This window comes from Pelobates fuscus, chromosome 9 (genome assembly GCF_036172605.1).
Source record: "Pelobates fuscus isolate aPelFus1 chromosome 9, aPelFus1.pri, whole genome shotgun sequence".
NCBI lineage: Eukaryota > Metazoa > Chordata > Amphibia > Anura > Pelobatidae > Pelobates > Pelobates fuscus.
Genome location: NC_086325.1, coordinates 168,465,996 through 168,481,312, shown reverse-complemented (window position 1 = coordinate 168,481,312; position 15,317 = coordinate 168,465,996). Strand labels below are relative to the sequence as shown.

Below are 15,317 nucleotides of genomic sequence, written 5' to 3'. Positions count from 1 at the left end.
AACTAACTTGATTGTGTTCTACGAGGAAGTAAGTAGAAGTATAGATCAGGGTGTTGCAGTGGATGTGATCTATTTGGATTTTGCCAAGGCATTTGATACAGTTCCACACAATAGGTTAGTGTTCAAACTCAAGGAAATCAGTCTAGATGAAAATGCTTGTTCTTGGGTAGAACATTGGCTTATAAACAGAGTACAAAGAGTTGTCATTAATGGTAAATTTTCAAGCTGGACAGAGGTGGTAAGTGGTGTCCCTCAGGGGTCTGTTCTGGGACCCCTTCTATTTAACATGTTTATAAATTATCTTGAAGACAGCATTGAAAGTCATGTTTCAGTGTTTGCAGATGACACAAAACTTTGTAAAATAATACAATGTGAGCAAGATATTACTTTGCTGCAGAGGGATTTAGATAGAATGGGGGACTGGGCACTCAAATGGCAGATGAAATTTAATGTTGAAAAATGCAAAGTTATGCACTTCGGCGTAAAGAATACACAAGCAACGTATACCCTTAAGGGAAGCGAATTAGGGATAACAACACACGAAAAGAACTTGGGAATTGTTATAGACAACAAACTATGCCACAATGTGCAATGTCAATCAGCAGTGGCCAAGGCCAGTAAGGTATTGTCATGCATGAAAATGGGCATTCATTCTCTGGACGAGAACACATACCCCCTGCATTTCACAGCCTGGCACTGCCACTCTACCCATACCCCCTTCATTACACAGCCTGGTACTGCCACGTAACACATACCCCCTGCATTACACAGCCTTGCAGGTATTCCAATACCCCCTGCATTACACAGCCTGGCACTGCCATGTAACCCATACCCACTGCATTACACAGCCTGGCACTGCCACGTAACCCATACCCCCTGCATTACACAGCCTGGCACTGCCACGCTACCCATACCCCTTCATTACACAGCCCGGCACTGCCACGTAACCCATACCCCCCCTTCCTACAGAGAAAGTACCATGTAAAATGCCAAAATTGGGGGAATGATTATTTATGGTAATTAAAGATACCTAATAAATTGTCTGTTATGTGGTTTTCCCAGACCATCACCCAGAATATAGCAGGATTCCTCAGATATGAATAAAACTGATATTAATAATGTTCTATAATTATGATATGATTATCTCACGAATGTGAATTGTGAAATTTAGACACTTCATTGATAGGTTTAATGGCTTTCAGATAACAACAGGTTGTTGTGTTTCAGTTTCATGTATAAACGCATGTTTTTTAAATCTGTTTATTATTTAATACGTTAAAAACAGGAAACACAGTGACAGCGGGAAGCTCAGAGAGAGGGGAACACCGATAACAGAACAGGATTAATGTTACTGTAACAATCAACATCCTTCTCTTCCTCCCAAATATCCCTCGGTGTTCCGTAAAACATAAAACATAGTTATAACACAGCTTTCTAGTCTAGATAAATAATGTATAATTCAGGCCTGTAGTGACCCATTGCTTTTGTCCTTTGTTCTTTAGATCGATGGCCATCTTTAATCAGGAGAACCAATCCTCTGTGTCTGTCTTCCTGGTGGTGGGTCTGTCTGATAATCTAGAACCCCAATTTCTCCTTTTCTTGTTATTTCTCTCAATCTACCTCATCACGGTGGTCGGGAATATTGTCATTCTAACATTGATTTCTTCTGACAAGCGGCTACACACCCCCATGTACTTCTTCTTAGCTAACCTTTCCATCATCGATATCATCTTTTCCTCCGTCACTGTCCCCAAGCTTCTTTTCATTCTGGTCACTGCCCACAAGTCCATCTCCTTCTCTGGATGTCTAACCCAGCTCTCATTCTTCCAGTTCTTTGTAGTGGCGGAGTGTTACCTTCTAGCTGTAATGGCATACGACAGATACGTGGCTATATGCTTCCCACTCAACTATACACTTATCATGAACAGAGCTGTCCGGTTTGGGCTGGTGGCCATTTGCTGGCTTTGTGGGCTGGTGAACTCAGTGCTCCAAGCAATCTCTATCTCCCATCTAGACTTCTGTGGTCCTAATATAGTAGATCATTTTTTCTGTGACGTTACCCCTTTGTTTAAACTGTCTTGTTCCAATACGTGGGTTGGTGAAACCCTATTCATGATGGTAGTGGTCCTAGCTGGGATGGGGCCACTTACTTTTATTCTAGTAACATATGGCCGAATAATTTCTGCAATTACAAGGATTAGCTCCAGTCGTGGTAGAATTAAAACCTTCTCCACCTGTGCATCTCATTTCACGGTGGTGGCTTTGTATTATGGAAGTGGGATTTTCAGTTACATTTGGCCAACAACCACCTACGCCATGGACAAAGATGTCAAAGTGGTGGCTGTGCTCTACACGATCATGACTCCCATGTTAAACCCCATCATTTACAGTCTGAGAAACAGAGAGGTTAAAGAGGTCCTGAAGAAAGCATTAGGAGTAAAAAGAGTAAATTAGTATGTATAAAAGTTGAAATAAGACTTAACAAAACCATATTTTGCACTGCCTACATTAGTGAACTAAATAGTATTTCTCCACCCTTGTCATTGTTGAGGGGTAGATTGCTCTGATTGGGAGAATATTTCACAGATGGTGAGAAGTTAACAATAATAGGGAGGAGAAGTTAGCACTGATAAAATGAAATATTAGCAGTGGGGAGAAGTTTAGTTTTTATGGGTGGAAAGAATAGCCCTGACGGGAGAGAGATTATCACAGATATCAAGTGAGGTTAGAACTGGAGCTCCCCTGTTAAGGGAGAGATTATTATTGATGAGGAGAGGTTAGCATTGATGTTCGTTTATTTGTTCAAACCCACCTAGTTCGGTTTCCAACCTCAACACCTCATTAGAATATGGAATACAAAGTATCCAGTACGAAAACCACAATAGAAACAATTAATAGAATGCTCCCCTGGGGGGGTCACCATTTCATGCAACAGAATGGATGGCGGCCATTATGTCTCCCAAACGCAGGCAGTGGTACTTGGTCATCAAGTGCCTGGAACTGATTTTGACTAGGCACTAGGCACTCCTGCAAACACTGGTGAAGATGCAACGGCTGCCGGTTCAAGTTCCCGACCACCAGTGAGCATGTTGTGTGTGATTTTCATATAAAATCCCTCGAACTGAGACCAGCCCTTACCACGATTCCTATTTTGGGCTTACACCTCGTGGTCGGCCGGTCAAAACTTTCCCTCAATGGCAGTTCCAAACTACCGAACAGATCTGAGTGCTTTTTGGATATGCATTCAGATCAGGGCTATCTGGATGTGGAGGGGTTTCCATGGGTTTTGGGAGTACTTTTGGGGTGTTGTAAAATTTTTTATTTATCTGTACCCGGAGATAATTGAGTTTGTACAGTTCCTGACTCAATCATCTTTTAGGCACAGGGGAGGAGTTTACTGTGTGTATAAATTGTGAGTGCTTGCCTACATTAAACAGATCTACTCCCAGCATTCAGTCTCGACTAATGTGTGGGGGGAAAGGCAATACCAGCTATATTTATTTTCAGGAGTATTGGACCTACGATATTGGGGGAAAGGGAATCCGTGGCAGCGGAGGTTGGATGGGAGTGGTTAGTATGGATGGTGGGAGTTTACTATGGATGGGGGGAGGTTAGTAAATGGGAGGTTAGTATGGATGGGGGGAGGTTAGTATGGAAGTGGAGAGGTTAATATGGATTTTGGTAGGTTAGTATAGATGTGGAGAGGTTAGTATGGATGATGGGAGCTCAGTATAAAGGGGGAGAGGTTAATATGGATGTAGAGAGGTTAGTATGGTTGGGGAGAGGTTAGTATGGATGGTGGGAGGTTAGTATGGACGAGGGGAGGTTAGTATGGATGAGGAGAGGTTAGTATGGATGAGGAGAGGTTAGTATGGATGAGGAGAGGTTAGTAAGGATGGTGGGCGGTCAGTATAAAAGGGGAGAGGTTAATATGGATGTGGAGAGGTTAGTATGGTTGGGGAGAGGTTAGTATGGATGAAGGGAAGGTTAGTAAGAATAGTGGGAGGTTAGTATTGATAGGGGATGTCAGTATGGATGGGGGAAGGTATAATGGATGGTGGCAAGTTAGTATGGATGGGGGGAGGTTAATATGAATTAGGGAGAGGTTAGTATGGATGTGGAGAGGTTAGTATGAATGTGGAGAGGTTAGGATGGATGGGGTGAAGGTTAGTAAGGATAGTGGGAGGTCAGTATGGATGGGGAGAGGTTAGTATGGATGGTGGGAGGTTAGTATAGATGAGGAGAGGTTAGTATGGATGTGGAGAGGTTAGTATGGTTGGGGAGAGGTTAGTATGGATGGTGGGAGGTTAGTATGAATGGGGAGGTTAGTATGGATGGGGTGGTATAGATGGGGGAGGTTAGTATGGATGGTGGGAGGTTAATATGGATGGGGTTGGTAAGGAAAGTTGGAGGTTAGTATGGTTGGGGGAGGTTAGTATGGTTATGGGGAAGTTAGTATGGACGGGGGAGGTTAGTATGGATGTGGAGAGGTTAGTATGGATGTAGAGAGGTTAATATAGATGGAGGGAGGTCAGTATGAATGGTGGGAGGTTAGTATGGATGGTGGAAGTTGGTATGGATGTGGAGAGGTTAGTATCAATGGTGGGAGGTTAGTATAGATAAGGAGAGGTTAGTATGGATGTGTAGAGATTAGTATGGTTGGGGAGAGGTTAGTATGGATGGTGGGAGTTTACTATGGATGGGGGAGGTTAGTAAATGGGAGGTTAGCATGGATGGGGGAGGTTGGTATGGAAGTGGAGAGGTTAATATGGATTTTGGTAGGTTAGTATAGATGTGGAGAGGTTAGTATGGATGGTGGGAGCTCAGTATAAAGGGGGAGAGGTTAATATGAATGTAGAGAGGGTAGTATGGTTGGGGAGAGGTTAGTATGAATGGGGGGAGGTTAGTATGGATGAGGGGAGGTTAGTATGGATGAGGAGAGGTTAGTATGGATGGTGGGCGGTCAGTATAAAAGGGGAGAGGTTAATATGGATGTGGAGAGGTTAGTATGGTTGGGGAGAGGTTAGTATGGATGGTGGGAGGTTAGTAAGAATGGGGAGAGGTTAGTATGGATGAAGGGAAGGTTAGTAAGGATAGTAGGAGGTTAGTATTGATAGGGGATGTCAGTATGGATGGGGGAAGGTATAATGAATGGTGGCAAGTTAGTATGGATGGGGGGAGGTTAATATGAATTAGGGAGAGGTTAGTATGGATGTGGAGAGGTTAGTATGAATGTGGAGAGGTTAGGATGGATGGGGTGAAGGCTAGTAAGGATAGTGGGAGGTTAGTATGAATTAAAGTTTAAATAAATCCCTAGAAAGTTTCCCAGATAAAGAGACTGGGAGCCAATAAATATTGTCTGCAAAGCTTTGTTAAATCCGATAAGAAAATATTAAATATCACTTAAACACAGCATCATCCACGCAGTCCACGTAGGATCTTACCAACAGATTATTTAACCATCCACGGCATAACTCAACCTGCCATGCTGTATGGTGCGTTATATTGGGGTTTCATTTGCCCCCATATCCAGTGGAAGATGGAAGTAAGATGAAAAAACAGAAAAAATAAGAATAATAAGACATTGAGTATAAACACAATTCTAGTATAAAAATTGATTAACTAAACATAATTAAGCCTGCATTGCAAATCACATTTTATTACGCTACAACCTGCTGCAGCAACTAAAGCAAGTTAATATAAACAAAGCTCCAGGGCCTGACAGTATTCATCCATGAGTACTTAAGGAACTAACTGTTGAAATAAGAGAACCTCTGTTTTTAATCTTTTAAGATTCTTTTCTTTCAGGAAGTGTTCCGGAGGATTGGAGGAAGGCGGATGTGGTTCCTATAGTCAAAAAGGGTTTGAAATACTTGCCTGGAAATTATAGACCTGTGAGCTTAACTTCTGTGGCTGGGAAAGTATTTGAAAGGAATACAATTCAAGAATTCCTTGAAAAGAACATGGTTTTCAGCAAAAATCAGTATGGTTTTATGAAGCACAGGTCATGTCAAACTAACTTGATTGTGTTCTACGAAGAAGTAAGAAGAAGTATAGATCATGGTGTTGCAGTGGATGTGATCTATTTGGATTTTGCCAAGGCATTTGATACAGTTCCACACAATAGATTAGTGTTAAACTCAAAGAAATCGGTCTAGATGAAAATTCTTGTTCTTGAGTAGAACATTGGCTAAAAAAATAGAGTACAAAGAGTTGTCACAAATGGTACATTTTCAAGCTGGACAGAGGTGGTAAGTGGTGTATCTCAGGGTTTTGATTTGAGACCCCTTCTAATAGAATATTTTAAAAAAATAATAATTTATTGCTTCTGTGACGGACCACTGGCACTCCGACCGAGTACCTCCGCCAATCAATTCTCCTAGCACTTGCCGAGGACTCCAAGCACTCCAACCGACACCATCAGCACTGCAGACCCCACTTCCAGCGATGCAGATGCGCCGGGGTCTAGCCGTCTCTCACCCACTCTGGACCCAAGGCCAGGATCCATCTTCCAGTGGGTAGACCTCTCCTATTCCAGAGAGCGTAGCAGGAACAAGAACAGCTCTTACAAGAGCTTACCCTGGGGAGTATAGTGTGAATATAGCAATCCCCAGAGTGTAGTTATCCCATCCTCCAAGCATGAGCCAAAGCTTCAAGAAAGGGTCAAGTAGTTCTGTTTAATGCAAGCAAGCACTCACAATTTATACAATCCCCCAGGCCAGAGGCACACACCCTGGACCTGATGGTACACAGGCATACAAAGGACACAAACCAATCAAAACAATACAACAATCTCTGACACTCCCATTCATTACAGCAAAATCCTCCCCTCTGCCTGTGATATAATTACTGAACACAATGGGCTAACTTAATTATCACAGGCAGGAAAATATACAGTTTTATACAATATTCGTAACTGTAAAGTATACATCACATTCACATAACACTTACATATTCTGAACCAGCATACGCAGTATACAAATGTTTGTCAAAATCATACAAATTGGTCCAGTGGTTCAAAAGTTAGATGGAAGTCCTTTTTGACCGACTGCAAGCATGGTTTGGGTGCGGTAAGCCAATTATCTCCAGGTACAGAAAATAGCTCTATTCACAACAACAGCAAAAATACACAAAAATACATAAACCCTATCATACTGAACAGAAACCCTACATTCAACCTATCCCCAGATAGCTTGGATCTGAGCGCTCAATATATCCGAACAGTGCTCAGATACCACAAACACAGTCAAATCGCCATGGGGTTTAAGTTTAGCATGGGCTGATATAGAGATTGAAAAAGGACAAAGCAGCCAGTTTAAACTGGTCTGGCAGTGTCCCTGGGACAACACCCTGCTGGAGAACAATGGGACAGGAAAAGGCACATTCTCCCATGGAATCAAAGGTGCAGAATTGTGCCAGCTCCAATTAAAGGGCCAGAACAGTCTTTTAAACACCAATAAGTCCAAATAGTGTTTTTAACTGGCAAAGTCTCCCAGGGGCCATAGTTACATGGCAAGAGGTCGGCAATTAGTCCTCTTCAGGCACAAGTGGAGAAGGGCACTTCGTCACAGCTTCTAAGACAATCCAGATTTTATATTGTATACTCAATTATTTATATATTTTAAATAGAAGAACTCTTCCTAGATAAATAATATTGATGTGGATTCTTTTCTGCAAACCAATAAGTTTGAATGACTATCTGTTCATGTCCAAATTAAAAATAATAAAGTTGCGTGCACGCGGAAGTAAATTCACACTGAGACACAGGGTTCAGGTTAATGAAAGAACTTCGGAATGGTTTTAATTCAAAAATGAGTGCTCAGACCCGTTTAAAGGCATTATTACATCACTGAAGAATTCAAGATAACAACAAGTAAACATTATTAATTGGTTTAGGTGTTAAGTGGTTAGTCAAATGCCCTCCCATCAAGAGGTGGTGACATTCTTGACACGGGAGTGGACACAGGATGTAGGTGCCATCTTGTTAGCACGAGGTGTCCACTCGATGGGAGGGGTGCTTTGGCAGCAATTTTGAGTAGTTGGCATTATTAGTTTCAAAGCTTAATTTTTCAAGGTCTTTTAGTAGATACACATTTTATTATTCAGCTGACACATACTTTATTGAGATCAACATGTCGCTCAACGGCCACAATGTTTCATTCTTGATGAACACATTGTTCCGCTGACGCACATTTCTCCCTGATAAAGTATTCTCTTATGCTGATTTCATAAATTCTATAATTCTACAACAATATTATGGCTAAGATATCTGTATGGTTAGCCCTGCTAAATTCTATGCTTTAAGATGTTATAGTAGTAAATAAGGGAACCAGCTGCGGTTACAACATGTTTATAAATAATCTTGACAAAAGCATAGAAAGTCATGTTTCAGTTTTTGCAGATGACACAAAACTCTGTAAAGTAATAAAAGGTGAGCAAGATATTACTTTGCTGCAGAGAGATTTAGATAGATTGGGGGACTGGGCATTCATATGGCAGATTAAATTTAACGTAGAGAAATGCAAAGTTATGCACTTCGGCATCAGGAATGCACAAACAACGTATACACTTAATGGAAGTGAATTAGAGATAACCACACACGAGAAGGACTTGGGAATTGTTATAGACAACAAACTATGCAATAATGTGCAATGTCAATCAACAGTGGTAAAATTATACAAATCTATTCAGGGCCAATACAAACCATTATCTGGAAATATATTTACAAACCGGACTTTACATAGGACACGAGGTCATGCGTTTAGACTGGAAGAAAGAAGATTTAGTCTTATGCAAAACAAAGTATTTTTTTTCCATAAGAACAATAAGGATATGGGATTCTCTACCTGAAGAAGTGGTTTTATCAGAGTCCGTACAGATGTTTAAACAGCAACTAGATGCTTACTTGCAAAAACAGAATAATTTTCAAAGTAGGGTAAATGCTCTTTGATCCAAGGATTAATTTGACTGCCATTCTGGGGTCAAGAGGGAATTGTTTTCCTAGTTTGTTGCAAAATTGGAAGCGCTTCAAACTGGTTTTTTTTTGCCTTCGTTTGGATCAACATCAAAAAACAAATATGAGGAAGGCTGAACTTGATGGACACATGTCTCTTTTCAGCCTATGTAACAATGTAACTATGTAACCATTATTATATTAGCATAACATTTTTTTTGAAACATGGGATGCATCACTGACACATAAACATATAATAAAACAATGTCGTGTATAGATTGCTTTCCAGACAAACTTAAAATATAAAAATCTCTGCTTGGCTCTAGAAATCCAATGGCCATTCCTTCACTATCACTTCTTTTAGAACTCATTGTGTATCGTTAATTCTACACATTGCTGGGCCGCACTTTAATTTACAGCTTGGGAAACAAGTCAGTTCCGCATTTACGTTCCTGGCTAGCCGCGTAGCGTATATCGGTAACGGATAACAACACAGTGATCAAGTGAAGAGTTCTGGTGTAAACCCCGTTGGGAATGATGCGGGTTCTGTGTCAGTGTTATAATAATGGGTAATCAGTCTACAGAGTTATTCAGGAGCAAAGCGTGGCGCTGTTAACACGGAAACCCATGGAATGTTCCCGCTCAATACTCTACTTTAGAACTTTGCACCAGAATTCCTCTTTCTTCGAAGGGCTGGTAGAGGATTGTCCAAGAAATTGCAAGTTTTAGGAGAAAAAAATCAAACTAGAGAATAGTAGAGTGGAATAGCTTTCCGGTAAAGGCAATTTGGCCTACAATCTTTTATTTTTTTTAACAATTCTTGGTTTACTAAATTTATTGTCAAGTAATCGTAAAATGAAATGAGTACTTTACCTCCTGTGTCAGTCAGTGTTCATATCAGAAATTGCTGCTCAGACAAACTATTTTTTACCAAAACAGAAAATTTTCCAGAACACTTGCAATCGGCTAGAATTTCGGGACCAAGATTCCAGTTCAGAAACCGAATCAAAAGAACATAAAAAGGCACAAAAATAGAGCAGCAGTAATACAATTCTATATTTATTAAATATATAATATGTGCATAGATTAACTTTTACTAATCCTCTTTTTTTCTCCTTTATTGCCACTTCTCACTTAACCTGTGTATAAAATCAACATTTAGTGACTGTCTCTTTTTTGGCACCAAAAGCAGAAGGGACTTTAATGAAGAAAAATAATAAAAAAATAAATACAATTCAGGAGGATTGCCTATGGCCAGGTAGGGGGGATCCTGATCCCTGGTGGTTCGGTGGGAGATGCAGCTTGTCAGAGCTCCCTCAATGACCGGCAGTGCCTGGCAGAGGCTCAGCCCAGCCTCAACACTGTTCATAGCCGCAATGTGTGCAAAGCAGGGAGCAGGATATGGTGTGTGTTGTGTCTCGTCCCCTCCTCACGTCTTTCGGCATGAACACGGAGTCTGAGGCTGGGCCAGAGAGAAGGCTCTGCTGCGTGTCCACGCTTCAGTAATGGGGAGGGAGAAGAGCACAGACCAGGCACAGGGCACTTGGGGCTACTAATAATAAATGGCACATTTTAGATATGCGGCTTTTCGGGGGTCCTCTCGGTGCTCTACCCTGGGTAAGCCTTCCCTGCCAATGCCTCTGTCGACCCCCTCTGCCTCAGCTGGCTGGACACCCAGGATCAGCCATGGATTCTGGAACATCTTGGCTCGGAATTCAGTTATTTGACCAATAGGACGATTTTCAGTTCAGCCCGAAATAAGTTTCCAAATCTCCAAGGCTGTGTTACCTTGGACTGTATACTCCTTCCAGGAGTAGAATGCACCCTCCAAAACGAAGGATTTGATAATATTTGGTAATTAATGATACCATTAATTAGATGGCACTGTAACACTAAGTTTGTAGGAGCAGTTCTTTGATATTAATAAAACAATATTAACATTAACAACAATATTCATTTATATAGAAAGTGCTTTTTGCAATATGATATTTAGGTACGTCCTTCATTAATAGGTTTAACGGTGTTTAGATAACAACAGATTGTTTTCAGTTTGATAAAGAAATGCGTGTTTTCTAAATCTGTTTATTATTGAATCAGTTGGAAACAGGAACTTAACGTGTTAACAACAGGAAGCCCAGAGAGTGGAAAACGCAGAAAACAGATTAATGTTACTGTAACAATCAACGCCTCCCTTCCCCTACCCTGTCCGTCACACCACATTCCTAGAAAATGAGATTAGGAAATGATAATATGTAATAAACAATCATTTATTGCATAATTCTAAACGTTAAACTATTCTTTGTAATTGCACACAAAGTATCCATGTCTGTGTGTTGACTATGGATACCCCAGCATCCGTTTGGAATTCGAAAAAAGATTCTCATCCCAGGGGCCGCTCCAACTAATTGGGTCCTGGGTGACAGTAAAATGGTTTATGGTATATTTAAAGCAGCCAACCCTGGATTCAGTCAATTTACTGACCATCTTGCTGAATGAAACCAATTGTAATAACGCCCTGTCAGAGGTCGGTAAGTAATTGCCCCCAAATCCCATTGAAATGTCATGAAATAAATTGTGGAATAGCTTTTATAAAAATATAGTTACAAAAAATAATTAAAAAAATTGCAGAATAGAAACAAAACAAGCATAACAAAAAAAAAAAAAAGCCTAAATTCACACCCGTCAGTCTAAGTATGGCCTGGACTATCGTGTGCTTAGGCATTCTCTGGCCCTGGACCCCACTACCTGCTCCAAATGGAAAGACTGCAAGCAATGGAAATGATCTACACTGGGTCTAGCACTAACACAGACACCAAATTAGGGGTGCAATTAACAGAGAAAAAATACTAGTCTTTATAAATGTAATTATTACCCTATATTAGAAGAGATTAAAGTTAATCTTAAAAAAATTGAATTTACCACCGTTTTTTGCTTTTTGGTAGGATAAACATTTTAAAGATGATAATTCTTCCAAAATTATTGGACATGTTCCAGGCCCTTCCCATATCAATCCCTCGGTTATTTTTTGACCAACTTAAAGTTATTTCTTTCTTTTATATGGAGTAACTGAAAAGCACATATTGCATGTGATACCTTAACAAAAATTAAAAAGATGCCCCATTTATATTAATATAATCTGGCAACATTGTATAACAGAGTGAGAGAGTGGACAGACATTAATAAAAGGACACCATGGGTGGGAGTGGAGCAAATGCTTCCATCCCCCTACACACTCTCCCGTGGCAGACTTGTAATATTAAAAAATAGTAACTCATCCACACCCTTTAATCAGTAATATTTTGAAAAGATGGAGACAAAATAAAGATTTATGGCAATTATCTATAGGAATATATCCCTTGTTTTCAGCTGCGGATAATCCAGATTTTCAAGAGGAGAAATGCTTAAAATGTTATTGGGGATCCCAAACCCTAGTCTTCTATAATGAGAGAGGATAATCTCCCAACGATAATCTCCCAATTTACATATACAAATATCTGATGAAGATTGGTCTATAAGCTTGACTAAGAGGCAAGCCTTCTACAAACGCATAGCACGATGGTATAGAACCCCGGGGAATGTTAACGCATTTCATGCACTCACTAGTGATCAATGTTGGAGGTGTGGGGAATAAGAAGGTGATATTCAACACATATGGTGGTTCTGCAAAAATATACAATTATATTGGGACGGAGTCATAGAAGTGATAAGACGGGTTATTCAATACTGTCATCAAACTCACACCATTGCAGGCACTGATGGGCTGCCCATGCACTTTTTTGGATTCCCATAAATATTACTGGTTGAAGCAAATGCACTCATTCCAGTATTTTGGAAACAAACTCAGATACCTACAACAGATCAGTGGATAGCCAACGTTGAAAATACTTGCGAAATGGAAGATATCCACTGGTCTATGAGGGGTAAGAAACAAGACCATCTTTATATATGGCTCCCTTGGCTCAGATATCGGTAACTGAGATGTGACCCTTGATAAAATCTTTTTTAAATGCATTAGAAAATAGCCACTTGTGTATAATACAAGAATTAGAAAGATTAAGGTTTAAACCTCAAGTTTTTTTTTCTTCATGATGTATAACCAAATATGTTTGCATAAAAGTCGTGTGTGGCCAATAACATTGTGTTGTACCTCCAGGACTGTGTGTCGTTCGGTTACTCGGAGGAAATGGGTCCCTTTACACTCTGAGGGGTTCCTGAGTGGCTGAAGGCAAGGAATTAGCCGAGGTAAGCGGTCAGGATACCAGGGGTCCGCTACAGTGACCATTAAAGATTTTGGGTTGGGATTCTAGTAGATCAATGTAACTCTAGTCACTGACTAGCAGCTCTCTCATTGACAGTTACTTAAAAATCGCTGTGACTATATACCATGATACATGAGGACTCCTGGAAAAGAATTAGTAAAGTACTCACTGAGGGTGGCTGTGAGCAGGGCCAGTTTAACATAGGGGCTGATGGAGCTGCAGCTCCAGGCCCAGGTCCATTTAAAAAAAAAAAATACTTTAAAACATTTTTTTATTTTATTTTTTACACCCTACTCTTAGGTTTGCCACCTGACTGGTATTTTAAGGCACAGACAGTATTTGGGGCTGCCTGGCCGTGACGGTATTGCAGTAATCCCGGCAATACAAAGGCAAATATTTTTCTCAGTTTAAACGGAGATTACTCTGCAATACCAGCACCAGCCAGTAGGGGACACTGTGTATGGAGAGAGGCAGGTGTAGGAAGTTGTACTCCCTGCCTCTCTCTACTCCCTGATCCGCGGGGGAGCAGCTACACAGCACAGAGAGTCCAGACAGCAGCTCCCAGCCTGCAGAGACAGACTACAGCTCAGGTATGTGAAGGATAGGGGGAAAGGTAGCAGGGAGACATGGGGACACAGACAATTGGGGACACTGGGAAACATGGGGACACTGAGACACTAGTGGACACTGAGACATAGGGAGACACATTGGGACACGGAGACACTAGGGACACAGTGTCTCCATGTCTCCCTGTGTCCCCATGGCTCCCAGTGTCAGTGTCCCCGGGTCTCTCTGTGTCCCCATGTCTCCCAGCCAGTGTCTGTGTCCCCATGTCTCCCACTGTCCCTATGTCTCCCAGCTAGTGTGTCAGTGTCCCTATGTTTATGTCCACAAGTGTCCCCATGTCTCCAGTGTCCCCATGTCCCTCGTGTCTTAGTTTCCCCAAATGTCTGTCATGAGTCCCCATGTTTCTGTGTCCCTAGTGCCTGTGACCCCATTTCTCTCAGTGTGCCCAAATGTCTCAGTGTTCCCATGTCTCCCAGTGTTCCCATGTCTGTATCCACAAGTGCCCCCACGTCTCCCAGTGTCCCCAAGTGTCTCAGTGCATGGAGTCTCAGCGTCCCCATGTCTCACTATGTCCCCTAGTAGCCTAATGACACGGGACACACTGAAACATGGGGACACTGGGCGGAATGGGGACATAGACACTGGGAGACATAGACACTGGGCGACATGGGGACACTGACGCTGTGATACATAGGGACACTGATGCCAGACTGGATTTCCATTTCTTTGGACAGACATGCCCCCTTTTTGGACATGTTCAGCCCATTTTGGCAGTTCTGGTCACGTGATTCGCATCAGTGGCCCATCCTTTTACCCCGCCCAATGACTTCCTGCTTCACTGGACACTGCTGTTAGGGGGTATGGATTTACTTGAAAGAGTATGTGTCTTCTTATAGCTGCATCCTTTGAGTTTCCCTCCAACACCAAGTCCATCAGATACATGACGCTTAAGAGGTATGATTGTTTTAGTGTTTTTGGTCGATAAGATTCTGTAATTAGGCCCATCACAATTGTCAGCACCAGACCCACTGGGCTCTTAATCTGACCCTGGCTGTGAGAGACAAGTCATGGCTCTACACTGCCAGTTTAGAAATATTCCCGAGAAGAAATGAAAGAGAAGAACCCAGGGCTGATTTTATGTTGCTGGAGTATTTAATTTAAGATTAAGCAGATCTGTTACTTTCACTGTTCTTTACAACCTTTGCAAAAGCTTCTAGTTAGGGTCCGATGGTCGCAGGGTACAGAAGAAGGAAGTTTTACTTACGTGAAGCTGTCCCACGCAGCTGCTGCCATCTCCATCTTGAGGACCATTTTAAGTTCCTGGCACTTCATCTAATGTGTGCGTAAGTACAACAAAGAGGTCTATGGTGGATTCCATGGAAGCCCCAATAGACCAAGCTTAAAAACCCACAGACATTGCTTGTGATGGCTGCTAGAACTAGACTAAAGTTTACAGTGGACCTCCACCATTTGTCAAACTGAGGTTTTACCAGAAGACAAATTAGCCCATATTATGTCTTATGGTATCTCTGGATTGG

The 15,317-nt window shown here is 41.5% G+C and overlaps 1 protein-coding gene across 1 annotated transcript; it reads left to right on the top strand.

The window, feature by feature from the left end:
• Positions 1-1,506: 1,506 nt before the first annotated feature.
• On the top strand, positions 1,507-3,450 carry LOC134573357 (olfactory receptor 8A1-like; the record flags this gene model as incomplete). Its single annotated transcript, XM_063433059.1, has 2 exons — positions 1,507-2,429; positions 3,429-3,450. Coding segments are annotated over exons 1-2 (945 nt in total), but the record flags the coding sequence as incomplete, so codon positions are not given.
• Positions 3,451-15,317: the final 11,867 nt, after the last annotated feature.